The sequence below is a fragment of the Apodemus sylvaticus genome, chromosome 16, assembly GCF_947179515.1.
Source record: "Apodemus sylvaticus chromosome 16, mApoSyl1.1, whole genome shotgun sequence".
Classification (NCBI taxonomy): domain Eukaryota; kingdom Metazoa; phylum Chordata; class Mammalia; order Rodentia; family Muridae; genus Apodemus; species Apodemus sylvaticus.
In genome coordinates this window covers 9,110,694-9,134,881 of record NC_067487.1, presented here as the reverse complement: position 1 = coordinate 9,134,881, position 24,188 = coordinate 9,110,694, and the positions used below count along the sequence as shown (strand labels likewise).

Sequence of the window (24,188 nt, the reverse complement as noted above, 5' to 3'; positions counted from 1 at the left end):
TTCCTTTACAGGAAACTCAAGGGGATAAGACCAGTGGCCTTTCTTCCTCTCCACTCTGACTCGGCCCTCCAAGGAAGACGCTTCCACTCTTCAGATTTTTTGAGTTGGACTCATCAAGGGTAATAATGGAGGGACAGAACACTTGATTATAAGTTATCATGGAATAATTTGAAGTCTCCTTTATAAATGATACAACTTCAAAATAAAAGTCCTACAGTAGCAATCAAAAACAAAAAGAAGTGAAAGTTTAGGAGATGGAAAGGCATTCATATCCTTGGTGTTAAAAAATGAGGACCCCCGGGGTCCTCACTTTCTCTCAGACTTGTCCTTTCCATATGATGTTTTCTTTTTTGCAAAATGGCAGGCTATTCTTCTAGCTTCTCAAATGAAGCACACAAACAAAATTTCACAAAACAACGCTCTGAGAGTTTTCACACCTGATCAAGCAGCAAGAATCATCTACATCAGTTTTTATACTATAGCTCAGTAGACCATCTTTTTTATCCCATTCAGTGCCATACCCATGAAAACCACATCTTTCCTGGTCTGTATCTTCCCTTCCCACACATCACCCCCAGAGCACACACAGATCATGACCTCTGCCTCAAATCTCTCATGGCTCCTCAAAGCGCTGGGTAAGATATCTGTAGTTCTTAGGGTGGGCTGCAGTACAGGAGCCACCAAAACCTGCCTGGACACTGCTTCTCCTATCCCTCCAGATGTCTGCTCTCCTGAGGTGTGCTCTGGGTTTCGATTACCCAACAAGGCAAACTACCTCTATCTTAGCTACCCTCATTATGAATGCCAAGGAAATCAAGTCTATTTCTAGTGGGTATGAGTGATACTGCTTTCACATTATTTTCCTCTTTTGAGAGAATACTAAAAATGGCCCTTTGAAAAGAGCATTAAAGAATCGCTGAAAATATATCTTTAAATGAGTAAAGAAATTGAGAGTCTAAGTAGAAATAAATGGTTTTGAGGCTGCAATTTTGCTATTAAATTTTCTTAAGTAAAGTGTCATTATTATTCACTTAGCCAGGGATAATGAGACTCAAGATGTCTAACTAAACATCATTAATAAAACGTATCCTTGCTTCAACAATTTTCACAACGCAATGCCTGATTTAATAGAATCACTGAGTTTAACAAATAATTTGAATAAAATAATTGAAACATGCCCCAAGTTTGATTATTATTTGATCTTTGAAGTAATTTCATATTTACAATAAAATTCTACATACATAGTACAGGCGGAGTGGCAAAATCACCCAGAAAAGAGGAGTCCATTGTTAATTTAAATAATTCTATTCAAATGCTAAGACTAGAGCCAGGTTCCAAAAATTGGGCTGGGTAAAGAAGGTTGCGGAAATTCTTTCAGGAAAACACTTTCTTCCACTGACCATTTCCAAGTAGAAAATCCTCCTGTTAGCAATTCATCTGCTCACTCATTCAATCCTGATCACTGCTTGCCTTTTTTGATTTAAAAAAAAAAATCCCAGAAGGTGATAGATGTAACTGCCTTGATTTGTCATTTACCTCATATCTACAATTGTGAAAATGTCACACTGTATCCCATAAGTACAATGATCTCTTCTTAATTAGAATGCAAAAGTTATAGCTACAGAGATACGCACTCATGCATTGTGAGGAGGACTGGGGAAGAAGATGCAGGCTTGCTATAACACAACAGAGTTAGAAAATAAGTAAGGGTGTCTCAGCAAGAGTTAGATGTATGAATTGAATGGAAATGCTTCACACAGATTAGGTAAGAAATAAAATGACTAGGTCCAAGAACGGTATCAAACACTGAGGGGCACTGACACTTGACACACCCAAGGGTACTAGGCACTGATGGCGTCTGTGTAGTGATTTAATATGTATGCAAGTAAGGGATGCATCTGTGATTTGGTTACTTGGGGTTAGGGGCCATGAAGAGAGGTTCTGGGGAAGAATACATCTCTGGGACCCTAAGTAGAAAAGAACATCATCAATGGTCAGGATCCACGATCTCATCCCATAACAGGGGATGCTGATGGAAGTTCCCAACCATGACCTACTAAGCATAACAATGTCCCTCTAGGGATGGAACCAAAGATGGTACCTTGAGCAGGTGAATCCCAGAGGTACCTGACACCAAAAGCAACCTCGTGGTGATGCCTTTATACCAGAGAATGAATGAGGTGCCTGCTAACCAGAGTCTTTGTAATGAAGCCATGTCTAAATTAGAAGCAGTGAAAGGGGAAACTGAAGGAAAACCGTATAGCCTGCAGCGCAGAATGGAAACATAATGTACAGGTAGGAACTCGGGGATGGAAGGGAAGCAGTGGGAATGGAGTTGTCGTCTTGTGAATGTGTGGTTCAGGAAGTCAGGAAAATCTACACCCAGTCACATAGGCCGTACAGGGAAAGATGCACATATACCCAAAACAAAATAAACAAAACAAAAACACCAAAAACAAAAACACCAAAAAACTCCCAAAACAACCGAAAACAAAACAAAACAAATCAAATACAGAAAAACAAAACATAAGAGACAAAAGCTCATAGAGGAGGCAGACCATGCAGATTTCTTGCAAAGCCATGCAAGGAGACTGCAGTAACAGAATGGGAGGAATCCACTTGAATTATCCATGTGGGAAAATGTGCTTCAGAAGCAGCAGAAGACTTAAAAAATTTGATGAACCATTTAAAAGTTAGGAATGGGAATTCAGCTAAAAGAAGTTAACACAAGATGCTAAGACAGCAGAGATGAGGGCACTTGTAAGCAAATACAAGAATAGCAGTTGAACTGTGACATCAGTATGAATTAAGACTAAACAGATTTTCAAAGAGAATCTAGGAAGAACACTTAAAGCCTTAATTTTTCTAATGAAAAAAGTAAAAAATAATAAAGAACTATTGCTTTTGAAAAAGAAACTTATCTTTAGTCAATAAAATTCTTCCATTCTGCCTTAATTTGCATGTGTAATGTATAATTGTCCTTGAGATCTACTGAGACTATAGAAAACAAAATTTTATCTTGGTCCATAGAACACATTCAATTAAATCTTCTATATACTGTCATTTAAAAATACTAATGTAAATGTGGAGATAAAAACAATGTTGTTCATTTATAGAAAAAATGTAATTTGCTATGCATAGATTTTAGAATTTAATAATGGCCACATAAAACCTATCATAGTTTCTATTTTCTCTGCATGAGTAATGAGATTCAAACATTAATAAGCACTGGAAAATTATGAATTTCAAACAATAAACAAGATATTTATCCATTTGCAATAAAAAAACTCTGAGAACCATGAAGTATTTTTTTTCTCCATTTTTTGTTTTCCTTGGGGATTTTTTTTTAACAGCCATTCATGTTTCTAATTTCTTCCACTGATTGACAGTTCTTGTCTTACTTAGGATGTAGGTAATATAGAGGTTCACACAATGGACAGATGCAGGAAAATGAACTTATGCACTCCACAGTGGTGGTGGGCCCCGTTCCCAGGGCAATCATGACTCCAAGGCAAGGTTCTGCTCCCTGGCTGCCTGAGCAGACCACAGACACTTCTCTCATGTACCAGCTGTTTCGGGCCTGGTGTTGGAAAGGAATTTAATTTGTTGGCATTTTTGGATGGAAGGCTGATCAGCTGACAGTGGGAAATTTCACCGAGGATTTTTTATTTTTAAGCAGAGAAGAAGGTTGCCTATGGCCTATGTCTGCTGATGCTAATTTATAGAAAAAAAGGAAATCTGGTGGGAACATCTCCAAAACTGGGGAGACAGCTGAGGAACTGTATGCATGAGTAATGCCCTGACTCGCTATTATTCCTATAAATCCCATTGTTCTGGCTCGGCGCCCAGGATAAAAACCTTTGTAGTATAGAAGGGAAGATAGCACTTGCTTCTAATTGCTAAGCATCTTTATCAGAAAAAGATGCCACAGGTTAGCTGATCACAAATCCTGGCTGCACTACACAGGATAAATGGCAGCACAACATTGAATCCTGGTAGGCTGAATTTTTTTTTCTGCTTTTACAGAACAGGCAGTGACTAGAGAAAAATCTATTTCAGAGAATTATATATATATGTATATATATATATATATATATACACACATATTTATTATAAGAAGAATGAGTTTCTTAAAACTTCCTTTAAGCTATAAAATAAGAGTCATCTTCTTTGGAGACAGCCATGTTGGGAAGGTGTGAGAGGAAGGACCCTTTAGGAATCAGGATGGCAAAAGCAGTAAGAGACAGAACTTAGGGTACAGGCCCTGAAAGCAGAAGTGAGGTCTGTGTTCTGAGCAACCCTGCCTTGGCTCTACGTGGGCATGTGACTGGAATGCCAGACCAGATAGCCCTGTTTGGCGAGCGACATTAGAACTAGACCTCAGGGTTTTCATGGTGGACGTAGACTGTTTCTATCCCCCCAGTTTCAGCACATCTCTGAAATGACACCTTGCAATTGAGCTCTTTGGAGATAAAGCATATTGGCCTCAATTTTTGAGACTGGGCATCATCAGATCAGGGAATAATTTCTATAAGGAAAGCCAGAATAGCCATATTGAAAGTCCAATATTATTATCATATGGCCACCAAAAACTGCATTACTTCTCGACTGCTGTGACATGATGAATGCCCCTCTGTTTTGTCAGTGAATATCCTTAAGCACACCCAGGCTTCAGGGGCGAGGCACCGCCCCTGAGAATCCCGAGGGGCGGGCTCTGGGACTTACTTTGGCAGAACAAGAATCTGTACAATGAAGATGCAGAGAAAGATGAGGCAGGCACAGGTCACGTAGTACTTGAACGCGGGCAGCGCAGTAGCTCGGTACTGAGGAGGAAAGGGACACCGTGAGAGATGGTTGAGCTGGGGCAGGCTGACACCTGTGGATTGCAGATTTCTGTAGAAACAAGCTACGCTGCTCATCTCAGTTAGTCGAGTGTCCTCCCTCCAAATGTACTGGGAGTGGCTTGCCAAGGCTGCAGTGTGTGAGTGTAAATGCTGGAGACCCAGCATTTGTAGTGGGGTCAAGCCAGTAAGGAAGGAAGTACCCCAGAAGGAAGCCGAGTAGGTGGGCTCAGTGGATCCTGCCTGGGTCCTAGTTTCCATAAGTTGCCATTATTTGGAGAAAGAGAATGATGATTTCCAAATAATAACACTTTTAAACAGCACTGAGAGATGACAGTCATATGCAATGCATGAATTTCAACATTTTGTGTCATCATTGATCTCAGTACTACTTAGAGCATTGAATGAAGGTAGGAGACAGAGGTGTGTGGCGTTGGTTCTGAGGCTGGCTCAGGGTGCCTCCTTTCTCTTGTCTGGCACCATTAGCAGAGCTTCTGTCTACCATGCAGGACCATTGTTCCCAATTGACTTAGGAACACAAAGCCAAGCACTACTGCAGCCATGATCACGGTGGTGGTGGTGGTGGTGGTCTCTGTTCCAAGTGATTTACAACTCTGAATGCTTTATGTACAAAATGCAAAATACCAACAAGACACCCACAGTGAGGCAGAAACTATTTCTGTCCCTGCTTCTGGTTGAAGGAACTGCAGGCCAGAATTCATTTTAATATTAATGATTAATATGCTAAGGGACTCGCTGTGTGTGGAGCCCTAGTTTCTGCATTAGGAAGACTGAAGGCAGTCTTCCACGCAGGAAGCTATACTGATTTCCCAAACGAGGCTCATAACAAAATGGAAGGAGACAAAGTTTTATGAAATGGCACTGTAACTTCTTGCAGACAGTCTCAGGTCCTATCAGTTATATCCACCTAGCCTGGCTCCAGAGTAAGAAAGAAACAGATGTGGTTCTTGGATTTGAGCCACTTGGGTTTTGGTGTTGAAAGACAGCGCTCCCTTTGTCTCTTGATTCTTTCTCCATATGTCTGGCTGTATTCTTTCCTCTTTTACTAGCGCAGTGGTGGGTGCTTAAGTTCCAGCACTCTCAAACGGTGCCTTAGTGTTGGCATCTGCAGACACGCACACGTGGGGAGAGCATGGACAATTGCTTAAAAGCTGCATTCTTAATGATGACTACTTTCTCTTATTAGAATTTTTTTCCTACTGAATTTTGTGTCTTAATATCCAGGACAATTTGCATGCTGATGAAGGCGCTTCGTTAGCATAATTGCTGGAATGTGATTAGTACGCATGTGTTCTGTTCCTCTGTTAGCTTTTAACTTCTCTGGGACTTTGCATGGAGACGGCTTGGATTTGCTTTTTGGTAATAACCAAGGGTTTCTAGCAGGAAGGAATAGTGTGGCAGTCAAATAACAAACAGCCTTTAGCATCTCTTAGCATCGCTCAGCAGTGAGGTGTTCTTAAGTAATAAGTTGGTAAAATTTTTTTTTAACAAAGTAGACAGGTGATTGTGGCACAGGCCTTTAATCCCAGCACTTGGGAAGCAGAGGCAGGTGGATTTCTGAGTTGAGGCCAGCCTGGTTTACAGAGTGAGTTCTAGGACAGTCAGGGCTGCACAGAGGAACCCTGTCTCGAAAAAAAAAAAAAACAAAAAAAAAACAAAACAAAACAAAAACCCAAAAAAAACCAAACAAAAAAAAAAACAAAACCAAAAAAAAAAAAAAAAACCCAAATTGTTTTTAACAAAGTATTTTTGTGGCAAGTGAATTTCTTGACCAGTTACACCAAGGGGAACACAGGCAAGCCTTCGAAACCCACCTTTATGGACTCTGAAAGACTCCAGGCAGCAGTGGTGCACGCCTGTAATCCCAGCACTCTGAGAGGCAGAGGCAGGCGGATTTGAGTTCGAGGCCAGCCTGGTCTACAGAGTGAGCTCCAGGACAGCCAGGGCTATACAGAGAAACCCTGTCTTAAAAAAACCAAATCCAAAAAAACCAAAAAAACAAACAAACAAAAAAAAAAAACCAAAACTTTTAATGCTTGATGTTTTCATTCAGTTGTCTATGAAAACATGAGTTGAGTCTTCTGAGCAGAATTTTCAGAACAGTCATGCAAATGTAACCACTAACCTAATCACGTTGTTCCAACTGAGTGTATAATGATGCGGCTGGATGATGGACATGGCTTCTGAGACATGTTCCTCCTGACAAATCAGGAGTGAGTGGAGGTCACATGGCCTAACAGAACCACATATCCTTCCTGGGGAGACTTTTTGACCTGTGCTTAGCAAATCTGTAAAAGTCAAACATCTGTTGCTTTTTTTTCCCCCTACACTGGCTTGTTAGGAGTCATGGTGCCAATGTATTCAGATGCAGCAAAATTAAAAGTTCCAGTCTTCTAATCTTCTTAACATAGAAGTTAGATGTAAACCTCAGACTTTCGTCAACAAGAAGAACAATTTGTACAACAACATTGTCAATTTATTGGAAATATTTGTTGTTTTAAGGTAGTGGTTCTCCACCTGGTATTTGGGTCATTTCTCCTTTGGTGGGGTTAAATGACCCTTTCAGAGGGGGTCGCCTAAGACCACTGGAAGACACAGATATTTACATTATGAACCATAACAGTCAGAAAATTACAGTCATGACTTAGCAATGAAAAAAATATTGTGACTTGGGGTGACTGCCACATGAGGAACTGTATTCAAGGGTTTCAGCATTAGGAAGGTTCAGAAGCCCTGTTTAAAAGCTTTTCTGAGAAAATTACACACAAAAAGTCAAACATTAGCTATTATTGTCTTTCCTTGTTCTTTCTGAATCTCAACCGTACATCATTTACTACCAGGAGTGCAGAGAATACTGCTGGGTCAGAGAAAGCATTTGGCAAAAAGAAATGTCATGGAAGAGTGCCTAGGAGCAGGAGAGGTGAGTTATATATGCAGCCCTGACCCAGTTAGAGATGGTGTAGACTGGGGTTGCAGACATCAGAATGCCCTAGGTACATGTCTGAAATCGTCAGAGAGCAAATTCAACAAATGTTTCAAACACTGATATTAGTGAAGTATTTAACCAGAAGCTATATTAAAAACATCCACCAAGTTTCATAAATGAAATCAAAACTACATTTCAGAATGAAAATCATAATAGTTGAAATTATAATAGAGGAAAAGTGGCTTACTTCTTTTTCTATATTCTTGTTGTAGAAAAGCAGGGAGATTCGTTGAATGTCTTCTGACTTGAGCCATTGCCTAGAGGTAAGAAAGACAAAGAGTGGATGCAAAAAATGTGGTATATCTACACAATGGAGTAATATTCAGCCATTAGAAACAATGAATTCATGAAATTCTTAGGCAAATGGATGGAGCTAGAGAATATCATACTAAGTGAGGTAACCCAGACTCAAAAGGTGAATCATGGTATGCACTCACTAATAAGTGGATATTAACCTAGAAAACTGGAATACACAAAACATAATCCACACATGAAATGAGGTACAAGAAGAAAGGAGGAGTGGCCCCTGGTTCTGGAAAGACTCAGTGAAACAGTATTCGGCAAAACCAGAACGGGGAAATGGGAAGGGGTGGGTGGGAGGACAGGGGAAGAGAAGGGGGCTTACGGGACTTTCGGGGAGTGGGGGGGCTAGAAAAGGGAAATCATTTGAAATGTAAATAAATTATATCGAATAAAAAAAAAAGAAAGACAAACATCAAACATCCCACTAAGCGTTTGCAACGATTTACAAAACCAACCAACCAAACCAACCACCTAGTGTTCTTTTCTCTCGGATATAAACCCTGCCAATCTGAATATATTTTTGGTATATAATGCCAATTTATTTGATCCAGATATTAGAACTGCTAATTATAAATGCTACATGCATAGCCGCACAATGCCTTCCTGGGGGGGGGGAATCACATAATATAACTATATAACTGTCATATTAAATCCAAACTAACGTTCACCAAATTAATAGCTAAAAAAGACCTCATCCCAAGGATACAGTATGTCCGTCCTTCTTCGTGCCCACCAAAAAGCATTGCATTGTCATTTTCTCATTTCAAGAGAGTAAAAACCACACCAGAATGAAGTTTTTAAAAAGTTGCTTGAAATAATGATTTACGTGTAAACATTGCTGTGATAGGTTGACCTGTGAATCCTTTGGATAGATTCCCAGGAATGGCATAATCAGGTCCTATGTAGACATATGAGGAGGCTTAACCAAAGTCAAATGGTGTCTGCATCTGCTGGAGGACTTAGTAACTGCTGAAGCCCCCGTCTCCTTGGCTGTTGGAAGCACTGTGTGCAGCACCCACATGCCCAGATTCTGGCAAGCACCCTGATGCTCTCAGTGCACTCATCCAAGATCCCTTTGTTGTCATTTCAAGGGAGTCATTACCATGTCACAAAGAAGTTCTCAACACGCTGCTAAAAATAAGACTTATGTGTAAGCACTGCGATCTGTTGACTTAGAGTCCTTTGAGCATGTTCCTAGGAATGGCACAATCAGGTCATTACACAGACACACTTTTAGTTTTTTGAGGAGCCTCAAAAAATTGCCATAGTGACTGGAGTCATTAAATAGAAATTCGATTACGGGAATCAAGGAGGAGGAGGCTGGGAAGGGAGGGGAAAGGGGGCATAGGGCTGGGGGAAGGGTATACAGTCAAAATATATGATATACTTGTATAAAATGTCTTTATGGAATCTAGTGCCATGTACAACGAACAAGCTTAGTGAACATGCCTTTATGGAATCCAGTGTTATGTTCAATGAACGCACCTTAGTAAAAAAATTGGTGAACACATCAATATAAAGACCCACAGGCTTATGATGCTGACACAAACCTAAAACATCCCAGACATAAACACATAAACCTGAAGCAGTAAATAAAATCACATGGATGCGTTCACCCTTCCACACCAGCACCTTTCACACATCTGTGTCAGGCAGACATGTCAGAAGCTGAAGGAGAAAGCCGCCCGCTGGGATGCTTAATGTAACCCCAAGCAACAGCAACACCAGGCACACAACACGGGACCCAAGCACAGCATGTGTGACACCACCACGCATGTGACAACAGAATGACAAAAGCACAAGATGGAAAGACAGCTTTCTCAAGTTAATCATGACAGAAATGCAAGGCGAAGTCCAAATCCAATACAGAAAAGCACCTGGAATACCAAGAACAAATCATTACTGATTGGTTTGGATCACTACTCATCGCAGGGCACACATATGTATTTTCCTAAGTTTCCTGAAATAAAACTTTCTCTGTTTATAACAAATAAAATAGTTTGAAAGATGTGGACCTGTACATGTTTATATATGTTCATACATTTATAACTACACATATCGTATATTTACACAGACATTTAGATATGGATGTTATATACTTTTATTATCCATCTATTAGCATCTATATATCTATCATTCTATCGATCATCTATCTGTCTGTCTATGTATGTATGTATCTATCATTTATCTATCATCTATCTATTTATCTATGTATCAATCTATCTGTATATCTATCTCTATATCTATCATCTGTGTATTTAACATCTATCTCTTTTTATTCATCCACCTGTATACACACACACACACACACACACACATCCATCTTCCTATCTTTATATCTAGGTATGTATGTACCTACCTACCTATCTGTCTGAGTCCATGCATTAGAAATTCTCAGAGAAATGTGTTTTACATAAATTTCCAAAAATGTTATGTAAATATTTCAATAATTATCAAATCACATAAACTTATTTTTTAAAAATTATATTTATTTGTTTATCATTTCTTTGGGGTGGAACACAACAAGCCACAGTGCATGTGTGGATGAGAGAGGACAACTCGTGGGAGTTGGTTCTCTCTTTCTCTCAGGTGGGTCCCAGAAATCAAACCCAGGTCAAGAGGCTTGGCAGCAAGCCCCTTGACCCACTTAGCCATCTTGCTGGCTCTGAAAATTTTAATATAACACTTTCCAATACATCGAATTAGGGAGATGTAGGATGAACATGTGAGGAATCATGGAACTGAGGTAAGTGAAATGGTTTGACAGCCAAGCACTCAGCAGGATCCCGATCAGACTGGCACTCAGGATGGTGGGTACTGGTACAATAGTGAGGAGACCAGATATGCTAAGGTGGGATTTCCAGGGTCTTAGACACCTTTGATAATACTCCCCATCAGACAGTCACCATCAGCCTGACCGACTCAGACTACGGGCTCACCAACGGCTCGGAGTCAATAGTGTGTTCTAGAATAGCTACCTTTAAAAGTGGATTGTATATCCACACTGCTTCACTGAAGGTGAAATTACAGGTTTCAAACACAGATACTGTTGGAGTTCCTCATACTGCAGCAGAGGTAGACTCTGATCTATTTTATAAGACTACTGCAGGACTCAACCCTTGATTTTATTTCCACCTTTTAAAGTTCACTCTTATTTATTTCAAATTTTAAAATTTCACACTTATTTTACTTACAAAATTCTATTTAGGGGAAGCAGTTTTTAAATTTTTAAATTAGGAATAAGAGTTGATTCCTATGAAAATACTGAGAAAATAAATTTTTTATTTTATTTATATTTTTTATTACATTTTAATTGATTTTTGTGGGCATGCTTGTGTGTGTGTGTGTGTGTGTGTGTCTTGGGCACACGCACACCACTGCTGTTGTGTGGATGCTAGAGGGTAATTTAGGGAAATCGATTCTTTCGGGTCCTGGAGACTGAACTCAGATTATCAGGTTTGCTGGTAAGCTCCTTTACCAGTTTTTCTATCTTTTGGCCCCAAAACAAATCCATACTCACTGTTAACATGTATTCATTAGACTGTGTATAGTGCATGCAGGTTAATTAGCCCAAATGATTTTTTTTATCAAAAGAGCAAAATCTAATTTTAAAAAAATGTTTCCAGAAGACAAAAATTTGTAAATAAAATAAAAATGACCTTCCTGCAGGAAGGCACCGGACCAGGACTTAGCTGACCTGCATTGCCAAAGCCCACCATGGTAGCTCACAAGCCAGGATTCCTGAGGAAACAACCAAGTTCCAGCCACTCCGCACTCTCCCTTCCCCTCTCTGTAGCAAGGCCAGTCAGGCTGCGGCTTCTCGCTTGGAGCAGTAAACGATGCGCAGATCTGACTGCGTCTTTGGACTAAGAGACTATGTTGTTTTACAGACCTAGACTCCATGAAGGCCTCCAATGGCTCCATTCCCTTTCACGATTCACGTGAAATTCACGTTTAACATTATAGTCTGTCTATTTGATGTGGTAGGCATGCACTTTCCCCACTGGGATTTGTTCACAGAACCCACTGGCCTATTTGGATAGAAAGGGTTTATATGGGCTTATAAGGTCAGATATTGTTTTTGGAAATTGGAACTAGAGAGTGACAGGAAATGATAGGAAAGAAAAGAAAAACCGAAGGAGGGAAATGGGCAGGGAAGGTGAGGGTGGTAGGGGAGAAGAGGTGAGGTGAGAGGAGAAACCGGCAGACAATAGGAGTGGAGAGGCCAAGAAATGTCTGTGAGTCCGTCTGCGCATGCGTGCGTGCGAGCATGCGTGCCTGTTATCCTTAGCCTCCTGATGTTTTCCATCTGGTAACATGGAGACCGACACAATGTATCTGTCTGGCCCACACTGTTGGTGTTTGTCTGTTAATTTGTTCTTTCTATTAATTTTTTATTTTTTTATTACTAGGAAAAATAAAAGATCATAAGTGAGATCCTGTGTGAAGAATGCAGAACATACCCCCATCTACTCCGAGAACATTTCCCAATGAAAGAATGAATGCAAGTTCTGAAGTGACAGAAGCTGTGGAGGGAGAGACACAGACAGACATTCAGTTGTGGATTAAATGTGTTAAATGTTTGTGTCTTCCTCAATTTCACATGTTGAAGCCCTGACCCCTAATGTGGCTGTGCTAGGATGTGTGACCCCTTGGGAATTGTGGAAGTTAGTGAGGCCTTGGGAGTAGAGCTGAACTAAGATCAGACAGGAGTGAGTGTTGTTCTTGCACTCTGTGCTTGTACCCTGCAAAGCAAGTTTGCTGTGTCAGTTGCTCTGATGCTGAACTCAGTCCATGGCAATCTGCAGAGAAACCACTGTTTTATATAAATAACGAGAAACATTAATTGGTAATCCAGTCCCAATGGAACCATTAGATGGAAACCAGAAGACCAGAGGATTCTACCAAACCCAACAGGATTTAATGGTTAGGGAACAACAGAACATAATCAATGCCAACCAAACTCAGAGGCCAAAGAGCTTGCCTGTGAGCAGCTCCCTTTCCTGTTTCAAGGGCAGCATGGGGCTCTTTTCTATTTAATTTGGGATACGTTGGGAAACAGGAGGCATTTATTGGCACAAAAAGCTGTACCGGATCATGCCATCTTTAAGTTCACACATTTGAATAATAATGAACCAAAAAGAAGCAACAGTTCAAAGTTAACCTTAATGACAGTAAAGCAAAGCCAACATAGCACTAATGTTCCCTGAGAGGATGAAGAAATGGTCTGGACAGTAGGGTCCCATCTGAGCGCACACCGAGGCTGGGGTTAGCCTGGCACTTAAGTGTTGCTATTGTTCTTATTTCCTGTGTTAAACTCTGCCAATGGGCAAGAGTTCCTCACTCTTCTGATGTGTGTTTTTCTTGGGGAAACAAAGTATGTTTCCCCTGATGTTTTCCTTTAGTTGGATGACTCTCCTCCCTCTTCCTTGTTTTTAGCTGCTAGAAGATTGCTTCTTTCTGAGGTGCTGAAGTGTCCACTGGACCGGAGGAGTCCAGAGTCAGGTTTCTATCAGGCTCTGCTCATGGACCCTGAGCATGCAGAATGATGGCGTTTTGGCTGCTTCTGCGTCAGCTTGACACAGGCTGGAGTTATCACAGAGAAAGGAGCTTCAGTTGGGGAAGTGCCTCCATGAGATCCAGCTGTGGGGCATTTTCTCAATTAGTGATCAATGGGGGAGGGCCCCTTGTGGGTGGTGCCACCCCTGGGCTGGTGCTCTTGGGTTCTATAAGAGAGCAGGCTGAGCAAGCCAGGGAAAGCAAGCCAGTAAGAAACATCCCTCCATGGCCTCTGCATCAGCTCCTGCTTCCTGACCTGCTTGAGTTCCAGTCCTGACTTCCTTTGGTGATGAGCAGCTGTGTGGAAGAAGTGTAAGCTGAATAAACCCTTTCCTCCCCAACTTGCTTCTTGGTCATGATGTTTGTGCAGGAATAGAAACCCTGACTAAGACAGATGGTATGTGTGTCAACTTGGACACATGAAAAGAGGTATGACAGGTGATAATAGCTATAGCTTGTATATCTTTCTTGCAGTTTGCTTGATCAAGACATTTCATTGAATAGACCCAGGGAGCCTGACACACATGCTATATAACAGACACCTGTGGCTCTCTCATAAACACTTAGTGTATTGTGAATATCTATTTGGAGCAATCTAGAACAAGCAAGCATTTTGCAAAGATAGGCAACTGAGGTCTTGCAACTTGACATTAAGCTATATTAATTAAAGGTGGTGAAAGTCGCTTATATTTTTCAAAAGTCAACTTTAATATAACAAATGTACTAGGTTAACTTAAATATGGAATTTTTTCTTCAAACATTTTCTCATGTTGACCTACTGTTTCCCACTCTATTTTTTCAAAAGCACTGATTGTATAGGTGTGCTTCGTACTTCATCTATCTTTGGCTCTCTGTGAGATCTCTATGACATAGGTGGGGTTCTTTCTAGCACAAATAGTTCTAGGGTATAGTCCAGACCTCTGCAACATAGGTGAGTCCCCGATGACACAGGTGAGCCCTCTGTGACAAAGGTGAGTCCTCTGTGACACAGGTGAGTCCCCTTGTGGCATATGCAACTTTCTCTGTGGCACAGGTGAATCTTCTTGAAACAGGTACTATTCTCTATGACATAAGTGAGGTCCTCTATGTCAGAACTGACTTTTCCCAAGTTCTTCTATGGCACAGGGGAGTTCCTTTATGACATAGATGAATTTTATGACACAGCTAAGCTTAGCCATACTTTTAAATTTTAAAATATATGACAAAGAAATATGGGCCATGAATTTAAGTGGGAGGGGAGACATTCATGAGAAAGATGGAAGGGATAAAACGGAAGGGGAAATTATGAAATTTTATTTTAATTTCAAAAATAAAAGCAAAGTATATAATATAGTCTGACCCATGACTTTTCTTTGTAGGATTACTTGTCATGGTGTTTATTACTAAGCAATTGGGTGATTACTTTATAGACAGAACTTTTTATAGCAAAATAGAAATCCTACTAACACAAAGAGCAACTGGAATGAAAATGAGGAACTGTCGGGGATTCTTGAGTTTGCCATGGTAAGGATGGAAGCCTACACTAGGAGACACTTGGAAAATGTTACAATGTATTCACAGAAGCATTGGCTAGGAGACACTTGGAAAATGTTACATTGTATTCAGACATCAGGCTTTGAAATATGCTGAGCGAAATGAAAAGCACTCACTTCTGTGCGTTGATTCCGTCAATTGCTTGGATCATCCTTTCATTCAGTTCTTCTTCAAATCGCTTCTTCTGTGACTTAGTTCTACACAAAAAGGAAGTACGAGTGAGAGTGTTAATATGAAGGTTACTACGTGGTCCAATTCTAATGGTAACAAAGCATACAGCCACACCAGGGACTGAATAAACTGACTGGGATTTCAAATCACCACTGGAAGTATTGGTGTTTGATACCTGTTAAACTACATTTTATCATAAGAACATGCTGGCTGTAGAAGGATCCCTAGAGGAATTTATGTTGGTCATTCATTTTTGATGTATTTCTCTGCCAGTTTCAAAGAATTTGCAAAGCTACAATTTTGTTTGGAAATCTCAAAGTTTCATTTCATGTGTAGCCTATTGAATATAATTGAATACAACATAAGGATTCTGTGGCATGCAAAAGTCACACTCATAGATAACCCAGTTGTTTGTAGACTTAGAGATTCCCACACGTGGTCTCGGAGCAGGCGATCTTTTTTTTTTTTTTTTTTTTTTTTTTTTTAGGATTGAAATTATTTTTTATTGAAGCACTCTAGACCTGTTTATCCTTTACATTTTGTAAGATTTTCGAAGTCTTTGAAAAAAGGAGTTAAAGCTATCACTTTTATTAAAGAGGAAACAGCAGGTGTTTCAGTGACAAAGAACTCTTAATACAGGGGCTGGAGCATGGCTCTGTGGTTAAGAATACTGGATTCTCTTTCAGATGACTGGGGTTTGGTTGCCATCCCCCTTGTGGAGTCTTACAGTTTCTTGGAGCAGGTGATCTTAAGACAGAACATATGAGAGTTTCTAAGTGAGCTATGCCACTTGAAAGTGGGAGCTTCCCCCTGTTTGGAACGGTGGATAATTCACATGAGGATAGCATAAAAGAGAAAATGTGATTGATAATTTAAAAGTTAAATATGTACTGGGAAGATTAAAGGCCCAGGTTGGCCCTTGCTAGTCAGTCTAGATGAGGCTATGCCTGTCTTCAGACACATGCATCTAGGTGGTTTAAAACTATATGGATGGATCTGACCTGGAAAAGTGCTGTCACTGTCCTGAGGTTTGACATACCCATACATACAGATAAGAACACAAACAAGCATGAAATGTCACGTTTTCTGCAGTTAAAGCTCACAGGACTATCAGTGAGACACAGCAGTGTTTGCGCTCTCTACGTTTTGACTTTGTGCCTTGTCTGTCATTCTGCGAAAGGTCAAGGGCTGATTTCATTCTAAAACAGAAATGACAGAAGGTGGGTGTTCCGACTGCACACATCAAGCCAAATCAATGATGAAGCTTAAGCACACTACATTCCAATCCACCTGAAGGAAGCAAATTGATTTTGGTCCCACTTGGTTTTGATACTAGAATCTTGAAGTGCCCTATGCAGGATTATCCTCCACTCTACCACCAAGACTCACCTCCAGCTCCTTTGTATTTTTATTTTTTAAGCAGATCTTTAACAATCATCTGGTGTGGACATGTACCGTTATTTATGGGCTCTCCCTAATGTATTTAGACCCTCATTGAAATCTTCCAGCTCCAGGATGAGACTGGAGTTTCTGCGCTTCAGTGGTTTTCTTTCTCACATTCTGGCCCAGTCTAAGGAAATGCATAGTTGGCTTTCGCTCACAGTGAAGGCACACATTTCCTGAGAGGTTAAGCTAATGTGTCAGCTTTGCTAATCTGGCCAGTGGTCAGTGTTAGCGGCATAATTCCTGTGCTGGGCTATTTCAAACATAACATGCAAAGTAGCTCTGAAGTGCATATTATGATGAATAATTTAAATGTACTATCCAGGGAGTGATTCTGATGCAGACACAAATTTCTCATTTATGTGGCTTCCAGTGTTGCCAGTGTAAGGAAGTTATACACCTGTTGGTCCTCTCACCAAGCCCTCTTCATGGCCTGTTGGGACTTTGTCCCTTTGGTTCAGAACTGCTGAGTTCTCTGTCCTTTCACTGTCCCCTGACTCCGAGCTCAATTCTGTGCACCTATCCCTCTTTCCAAATGTGTCAGCACTCATCTACGTTCTGTCCTTCTTAGGTATGTCCAATCCAAATGCCTGGGTGAATCCACTTAAAGAGGGCAAAGATAGTGTCATAAGAAGTTAGTGCCCTGGTCAGGCACAAACCTCAGAGAGATCAGTTAGGGTCCAGTTCCAGTTCCAGAAGCAGTCTGACTCAAAAGCTGTATTCTCTACACAATTCTTAGAGGCCACTAAAGATCAACAAATATAGACAACATGAAGCAAGTATGTAAGAAGCCCTTTCTAACTCACCCAGGCTTTGGAAGCACAGTGGCTGGACACTATATAAAATCAAGTGCTGGCTTCAGCTCTGGTGGTCATAAGACTCTTGTGTCTTAGCTTCTTCCCCCTCTTTTATTGGGACAGGGTTTCTCTGTGTAGCCCTGGCTGTCCTCGAACTCACTCTGTAGACCAGGCTGGCCTCGAACTCAGAAATCCACCTGCCTCTGCCTCCCAAGTGCTGGGATTAAAGGCATGCACCACTGCTGCCCAGTGGTTCTTCCCCTTTATCATGATTATGCAATAGTATCTACCCCATGGGAACACAGTCGGAATGAGATAAGATTTTCTCTGACATGAGAGTTAAACTGGTATCATGCTTTTTTATTAGACTCCTAGCCACAGTCATCCTGAGGACACGCCCTGCCTGTATGGGCTCCTTTGAAGGTTTCCCCACTGTATCTTGTCATTTGAAACCGAGTTGCACGGAGGTGAATACAGAAAACAGATGTTCCTGAGAATAATTGCTAAACATGTGTGAGCATCTCACCATCCCCAGAGAGGGGATGCCTCCTCAAGGTATCATAGAGATGGGGAGATACTGTATAATCCTAAGATTACCTGTATATAGTACATGTTATGGAAAAAGAACATATTTCAAAAAAAAACCCCAAGAGCCTTATCATCTTCATAATATAGAGATGAAAGTACTAAATTTCAATGTTACAATTTCACACTTGCGAAAACACAAATTAGGGTTCATTGCAGCTGTCATATGGAAGGGCTCTGGAAAACAAACAGGCCGGACAGGTGTGTTTGCTTTCTTCTTGGATACATTGCATATTCTATAGGAAAATGTGTTGGATCTTACATTTTTTCTTACAATTTTTGTAAACCAAAAAGGTAGCCTTTTTGTTGGGAAAGAAAAGTTACCTTAACTTTTGTGCCAATAGCTTACATTATTACAACATTACAGTAAAGTGTAAGATAGATCAGTGTGAGGTTAAATATCTAGTAGGGCCCAAAGAGATTATTACATCAATAAAGACACTGTTACTGTTGCAGGGGACCTAGGTTCAGTTCCCAGCACCCATGTTATAGTTGCCAACTCTTTGAAACTCCCAGACTGAGGGACTGAGTCGCCCTCTTTTGGCCTCTGTGGTTCATACATGCACATGGTATGCATAAATACATACACGCAAACGCCAATCCACACAAAATTAAACAAAAAGATGGAGACACGGTTTTACTGAGCATAGCGGCAGGACACATAAGGACATTCTTGAAAAGGCCTCGCTTTTTGAGCAGGGTAGGCAACTTGCAGGGGGGGTGGTCACTTTTGGGATTCTAAACAAACACTGATTTTTAAGCAGCAGTTAAAAAATGTAAAACAATTCAGATATTTAAAACTCCGTATGTCTAGGAGGAAGAGTGATTGCAAGAAAGCATTTAACAGTGCAAAGTGTCGAGCAGGTGGTGTTTTCCTCTTCTCTCTCTCTCAGGCCTAATAACAAGACACTAATATTCTTATTTTTAGAAGCTGGGAGTAATTTGATAGGGCTCTTCACAGTAGCTGCTCTTTTGGAAGACACCTTTGAAACAGCTCTAATTGATGATAATTACTCTCAGAAATAAATAACAAGCAATATGCCTTCAGAAATTAAATAGTCAATGACAAGCCATACCTTAAGGTGCGATTTTGAAAATTATGTTGACCCATTGGCACATCCTGTAATAAAAAAGAAACTTAATTAGTGGTGTCAAAAACATCTTTCAGGAAGAATGTGCCAACGATTCTGAGATGGTACAAATGATTCTGAAATGGTACATATTTCTTCTCTATGGTGAACATAATTTAAATAATTAAGTGACAATATACCTGAGAAAAAAGGGCTTATCATAAACACTTAAAGACTTAAAATGTTGGTATATGGCTACCAGAACCCAATGGTGATGACTTCAGGTGAAATACCCAATAAAGAGGAATCACAACCTATAGAGACCACCTCCAATAGTCAGGCACAGCCCCAACTTGAGGGATGGGGCTACTCACACATCTCCAAATTTTTAACCCAGAAATGTTCCTGACCAAAGGAAAGACAGGAACAAAAAATGGAAAAGAGACTAAAGGAAAGGCCAAGCAGAGACCGCCCCACCTAGGGATCCATCCCACCTGCACATACTAAACCCCCACACTATTACTGATGCCAAGAAGTGCTTGCCAACATGAGCCTGGTATGGTTGTTTCCTGAGAGGTTTTCCCAGCACCTGACCAATACAGATGCAGACACTTACAGGCAACCATTGGACTGAGCTGGGAACCCTAATGGAAGAGCTAGGGGAAGCACTTAAGGAGCTGAAGGGGATTTCAACCTCACACAAAGAACATTATCAAGTAATGACCACCAAGAACTCACAGGGATTAAATCACCAGCCAAAGAGCATACATGGAGGCTCCAGATACATGTGTAGCAGAGGATGGCCTTGTCCGCCATCAATGGGAGGAGCCCCTTTGTCCTGTGGAGGCTCGATGCTCCAGCATAGGGGATGCTAGAGCAGTGAGGTGGCAGTGGGTGGGTCGGGGAGCACCCTCTTAGAGGTAAAGGTGAGGTGGGAGTGGGTGGGTTGGGGAGCACCCTCTTAGAGGTAAAGGTGAGGTGGAAGTGGGTGGGTTGGGGAGCACCCTCTTAGAGGTAAAGGTGAGGTGGGAGTGGGTGGGTCGGGGAGCACCCTCTTAGAAGTAAAGGTGAGGTGGGAGTGGGTGGGTTGGGGAGCACCCTCTTAGAGGTAAAGGGGAGAGAAGATGGGATGCGGGGTTTCTGGAGGGGAGACTGGGAAGGGGGACAGCATTTGAAATGTGAATGAATAGGATGATTAATAAAAAATGTCGCTGTAATCCATAAACATTGGTTATTGAGATGCTGGGAGTAGCAACATAATTTGGCTTTTTAAAAGTTTGCAATCTTAAAATGTTCAAATTTAGCTTCAAACAGTGGCTTGCAGAAGACTTCATTAGAACTGTCAGAAATTCACAATCAACTGGAAATGAATCTCGGCATGACATCACACAAATGTTTGACAGTCTTTCAAACTCAAAAGGATCTGTAAACATCTGTCCAAGGATGCATTGGCAAACCAGGCTGTAAGAAATGGCAGCATGGTTTAAACGTGTAGACTCGGGAGCCAATGGACAGGAAGAGGAAATGCCAGATGAGCAAAGGAAATTCCAGAAAGACTGGGAGACATGGGTTGGGAAGGACAGCAGATAGCTTACTGCCTAACAACAGCAAGAGAGTTAAAAACCAATCAATCGAACAAACAAAAGCCGCAGGGATGCTTCTGTGTACACTGCAGTGGAATTAAAGTAAAAGCTAGAACAGTAAATTCAAACAAACTTATGCTTCATGTTTTTTTTTTAAACTAGGAATGTTGATTTCAATTGGGAACGGATACTGGAGCCTGGGGTGCCTTTTCTAAGTGTCCCGAGTGCTCGCTGACCCCAGCATGGGTCCCTCTCTCCTGATGGTTTCACGCTGATCCTCAGCCTCCATGGAGGTGGCAGCTCCAGCGCTAACCTCCCCCATGTTTCAGGCTTGCACAACAACCCTGGCCTTTCCTTGTTGAACTGAGATATGAAGAAGGCATCGCAACATGATGGTGGTTGTTAGAAAGGTCATGACTTCCATTTTAAGTAACCTAACTTCTCCTTATAGTGATCACCCAATCTACCCTCATTCTCCAGCTGTGGGACCTGCTGCAGCCATGGATTCATTTCACCCTCAAGCCTCGTCTGCTCCCCTTGGCAAGCAGACCTTGACTATGTTTCTCACTGTGTCTGCTGCACCCTTAGGAGGAGGGGACACTTCTCTCTCTCAGAGTCTTTGAGATTCCACACTCACTTCCTTTGAGGGACTTGGCCTCGCTCTCCTGCCAGCTCCTCTCAGGAGCTGTCACCTGAGCCGTTCATCCCCACCCCCATTTCACTCCCTGATACACTTACATTGACCTTCTTCATGGCGCTCATTGAACCTGACATAGCGCTATTCATTGATCCTGTTCCACCATGATCTCCCTCATCGTTAGAATGTAAACTCCAGGCTCTGTCCCAACCCTGTCTCCGGTTGACTGATCCCTCACAACCTTCTCTTGATTTACACCTATTTTAAGTTAGGTATATAATAGCAATTAATGAAAAAAAGAGTCAGTGAATTTGAAAGAAGGAGTGTTATGTCGGAGGGTTTGCTGGGTACAAAGAGAAGGGGAAAGGATGTAATTATGTGATAATCTCAAGGATGCATAGCCCCCACCTGCTGGACTTAAGGATTTGCTGTCAAGTCTGAGGCATGTTGAAGAGGAAGGATGGAAGGCTGATTTTCACTCATCAGACTGCCATGCCCTTTCTTAGCCAACGAGAACCATAAAACACTACATTTTATCTCAACGTTATCCTGCCATTACACAGGAGACTCGACTCTGTTTCAAGATTGAAGCCTGCTTTTAGGATTATGTTAATCATGTAACTGTGTTACTCTTCCTACTTTCTGTGGATCTGTCTTCTACATTCTTCTCTGCATCTTATTGCAAGAGTCCCCACTGTGAGAAGCTTTGGCATTTCTGGATGGAACCAAAAGAGGGAAACACAGCAAAAGGACCGGAAATGCTATTGGAGAGCCTGCACTCCCGAGACCTGAATAGACCACAGTGGCGGGCGGGGCAGGCAGATTGTTGTAGAGCTACACACCGAGGACTTGAATAGTCTTAATATTACCTGTGAGCAGGACATCCTGGCTTTACATCTGCTTTAATTAGATGCTTAAGGTATCATACACTTTTTGTAAAAGAAAGAAGAGCTTGGCTAAATCATCTTGTCACCCACGGACTGAGGTCAGCATCATTGCAGACAAGCATGATTCTGGCTGGAAATGGCTGGTTCTTTGCTGGGGTAGGAGCTCTCAGCCCTCCCACCACGCAGGCATACCGTGGTGCTAATCTTCCCGTTCTCGGTGGTCATGCTATCTCTGTGGTGCAGATGTGCGAACGGCTTGGCTGCTCCCCAGGACTCCAAGTACCGGGTCATGCGGACAGATGCTCTCATCTTGGCTCCATCGAGGGTGTGTCGGGGTCTGAAGAGATGCTGAGGACTTCGTCTCTCTCCCTTGGGAGGAGAAGCAGAGCATCACAATAGGCACACACCAACCCCCCTCATCCCTTCCCCGGTTCTGCTCCAGCCTCATTGGCCAAGAGAATTGCTTTTTTCTAGAGGGTAAAACTCACCTGCCATAGAAACTCAGTAAAAGCATTAATATTTCATGGATAATGATGCATAAAGGAAACCCTTTTGCAGAACTTAGGATCTTCTTTGGTTTGTGTTGATGGTTTTGTAACTAGGTTTGGCTGTGATGGTCATGCTGGGTGGCCTCACACACCTGGGTTCTTGGCTTGAATATGTGACATGTACCATCTGCTTGTCACTCATGATAGCTGACGCACATTACCTCTAGGTCAACCGTGAAGCTAATCAGAAGTGTGTCCCTAAAGGCAAACCAGGCTTCAGTGAAGCTACCACAGATGAATGCTCACGAATTTAATTTGATTTTGTGATCTTGGCTGTTCTAAAGCCCATCTTGCATCATTTACTAGTAGTGCTGCTTGGAGACAGGCAACTGCCCAAGCTTCAGGGTGTTAGACTGAAAATGATGTTAATACCAATCTGGCAGGAAGTTTACAACACTGAAAGCCCAGAGTCCCTCGATCTCATCGACCAGGCAGTGTGCACACACAGAGGCCGCACTTTCCTGTCTGTGCACCTCCCAGGTGATCGGCTCTCTGGAACACAAGGGAAGCGGGCCTGGGGTACCCACATCTCCACAATTGGATTGTGAGGTTGGCTTGTTAATCATGAAATCCCTCCTCTCTTTTTTCATAGTTATCTTAGTTCACCTCACCAGATTCTTATGTTTTAATGGTTCCAATAAAAATCTATTTCTTCTCAACTTACAGATTTCAAGGCTGTACACACCGAGAGCCTTTTCACAGGCAAAGCATACTGACATAGACAGATCTCTAAGGAAACCCTAGCCATCATCCTTCATCCATACCCCAGCATATAGACAGGAGATCCATTTAAAACGTTTTCCGAACAAATATTTGAACTCATCATTACAAAGTGTCTTCTATAACCGAGCCATTGATAACATTTAAAGTGGATTGAGCATGAAGAGTAGCAGAGAAATATACCAATTCCTGGCTAAAAGCACTACCTGCAACAATACTTTTGTTCTTCCTTCCCAATCACAGAAGTAAGGAGCTAATTATAAACACTGCACCGTGGTACTGACCTTGGGGTTGATTACAAAGTAGGTTTTCACCAAGTGCTGCTTTAAATATGGGTCTCGTATCTCCCCGTCTCCTTCCTCCACTTTATAAGCCCCATTCAAGTGCTCCAGGGTGACCGACGAAATGTGAACACGTCTGGAATCGAAAATGTAAACATGTAAAGGATAAATGTAAAGAAAGATGTTCTATTTGTTTGTGATGTGGGGAATAATTCCTCTTCCA

The 24,188-nt window shown here is 41.6% G+C and overlaps 1 protein-coding gene across 1 annotated transcript in view; it reads right to left on the bottom strand.

Moving 5' to 3' along the window:
• The window catches only part of Adcy2 (adenylate cyclase 2), a 381,296-nt gene that overhangs the window by 77,911 nt on the left and 279,197 nt on the right, over nucleotides 1-24,188 (bottom strand). Inside the window, exons 9-14 of the mRNA XM_052159930.1 lie at nucleotides 23,969-24,101; nucleotides 22,609-22,785; nucleotides 19,316-19,359; nucleotides 15,360-15,440; nucleotides 8,036-8,105; nucleotides 4,726-4,823 (exon numbers count right to left, since the gene is read on the bottom strand). Of these exons, the coding sequence (XP_052015890.1) occupies nucleotides 4,726-4,823; nucleotides 8,036-8,105; nucleotides 15,360-15,440; nucleotides 19,316-19,359; nucleotides 22,609-22,785; nucleotides 23,969-24,101 (603 nt within the window). The remainder of the gene's footprint in view (nucleotides 1-4,725; nucleotides 4,824-8,035; nucleotides 8,106-15,359; nucleotides 15,441-19,315; nucleotides 19,360-22,608; nucleotides 22,786-23,968; nucleotides 24,102-24,188) is intronic.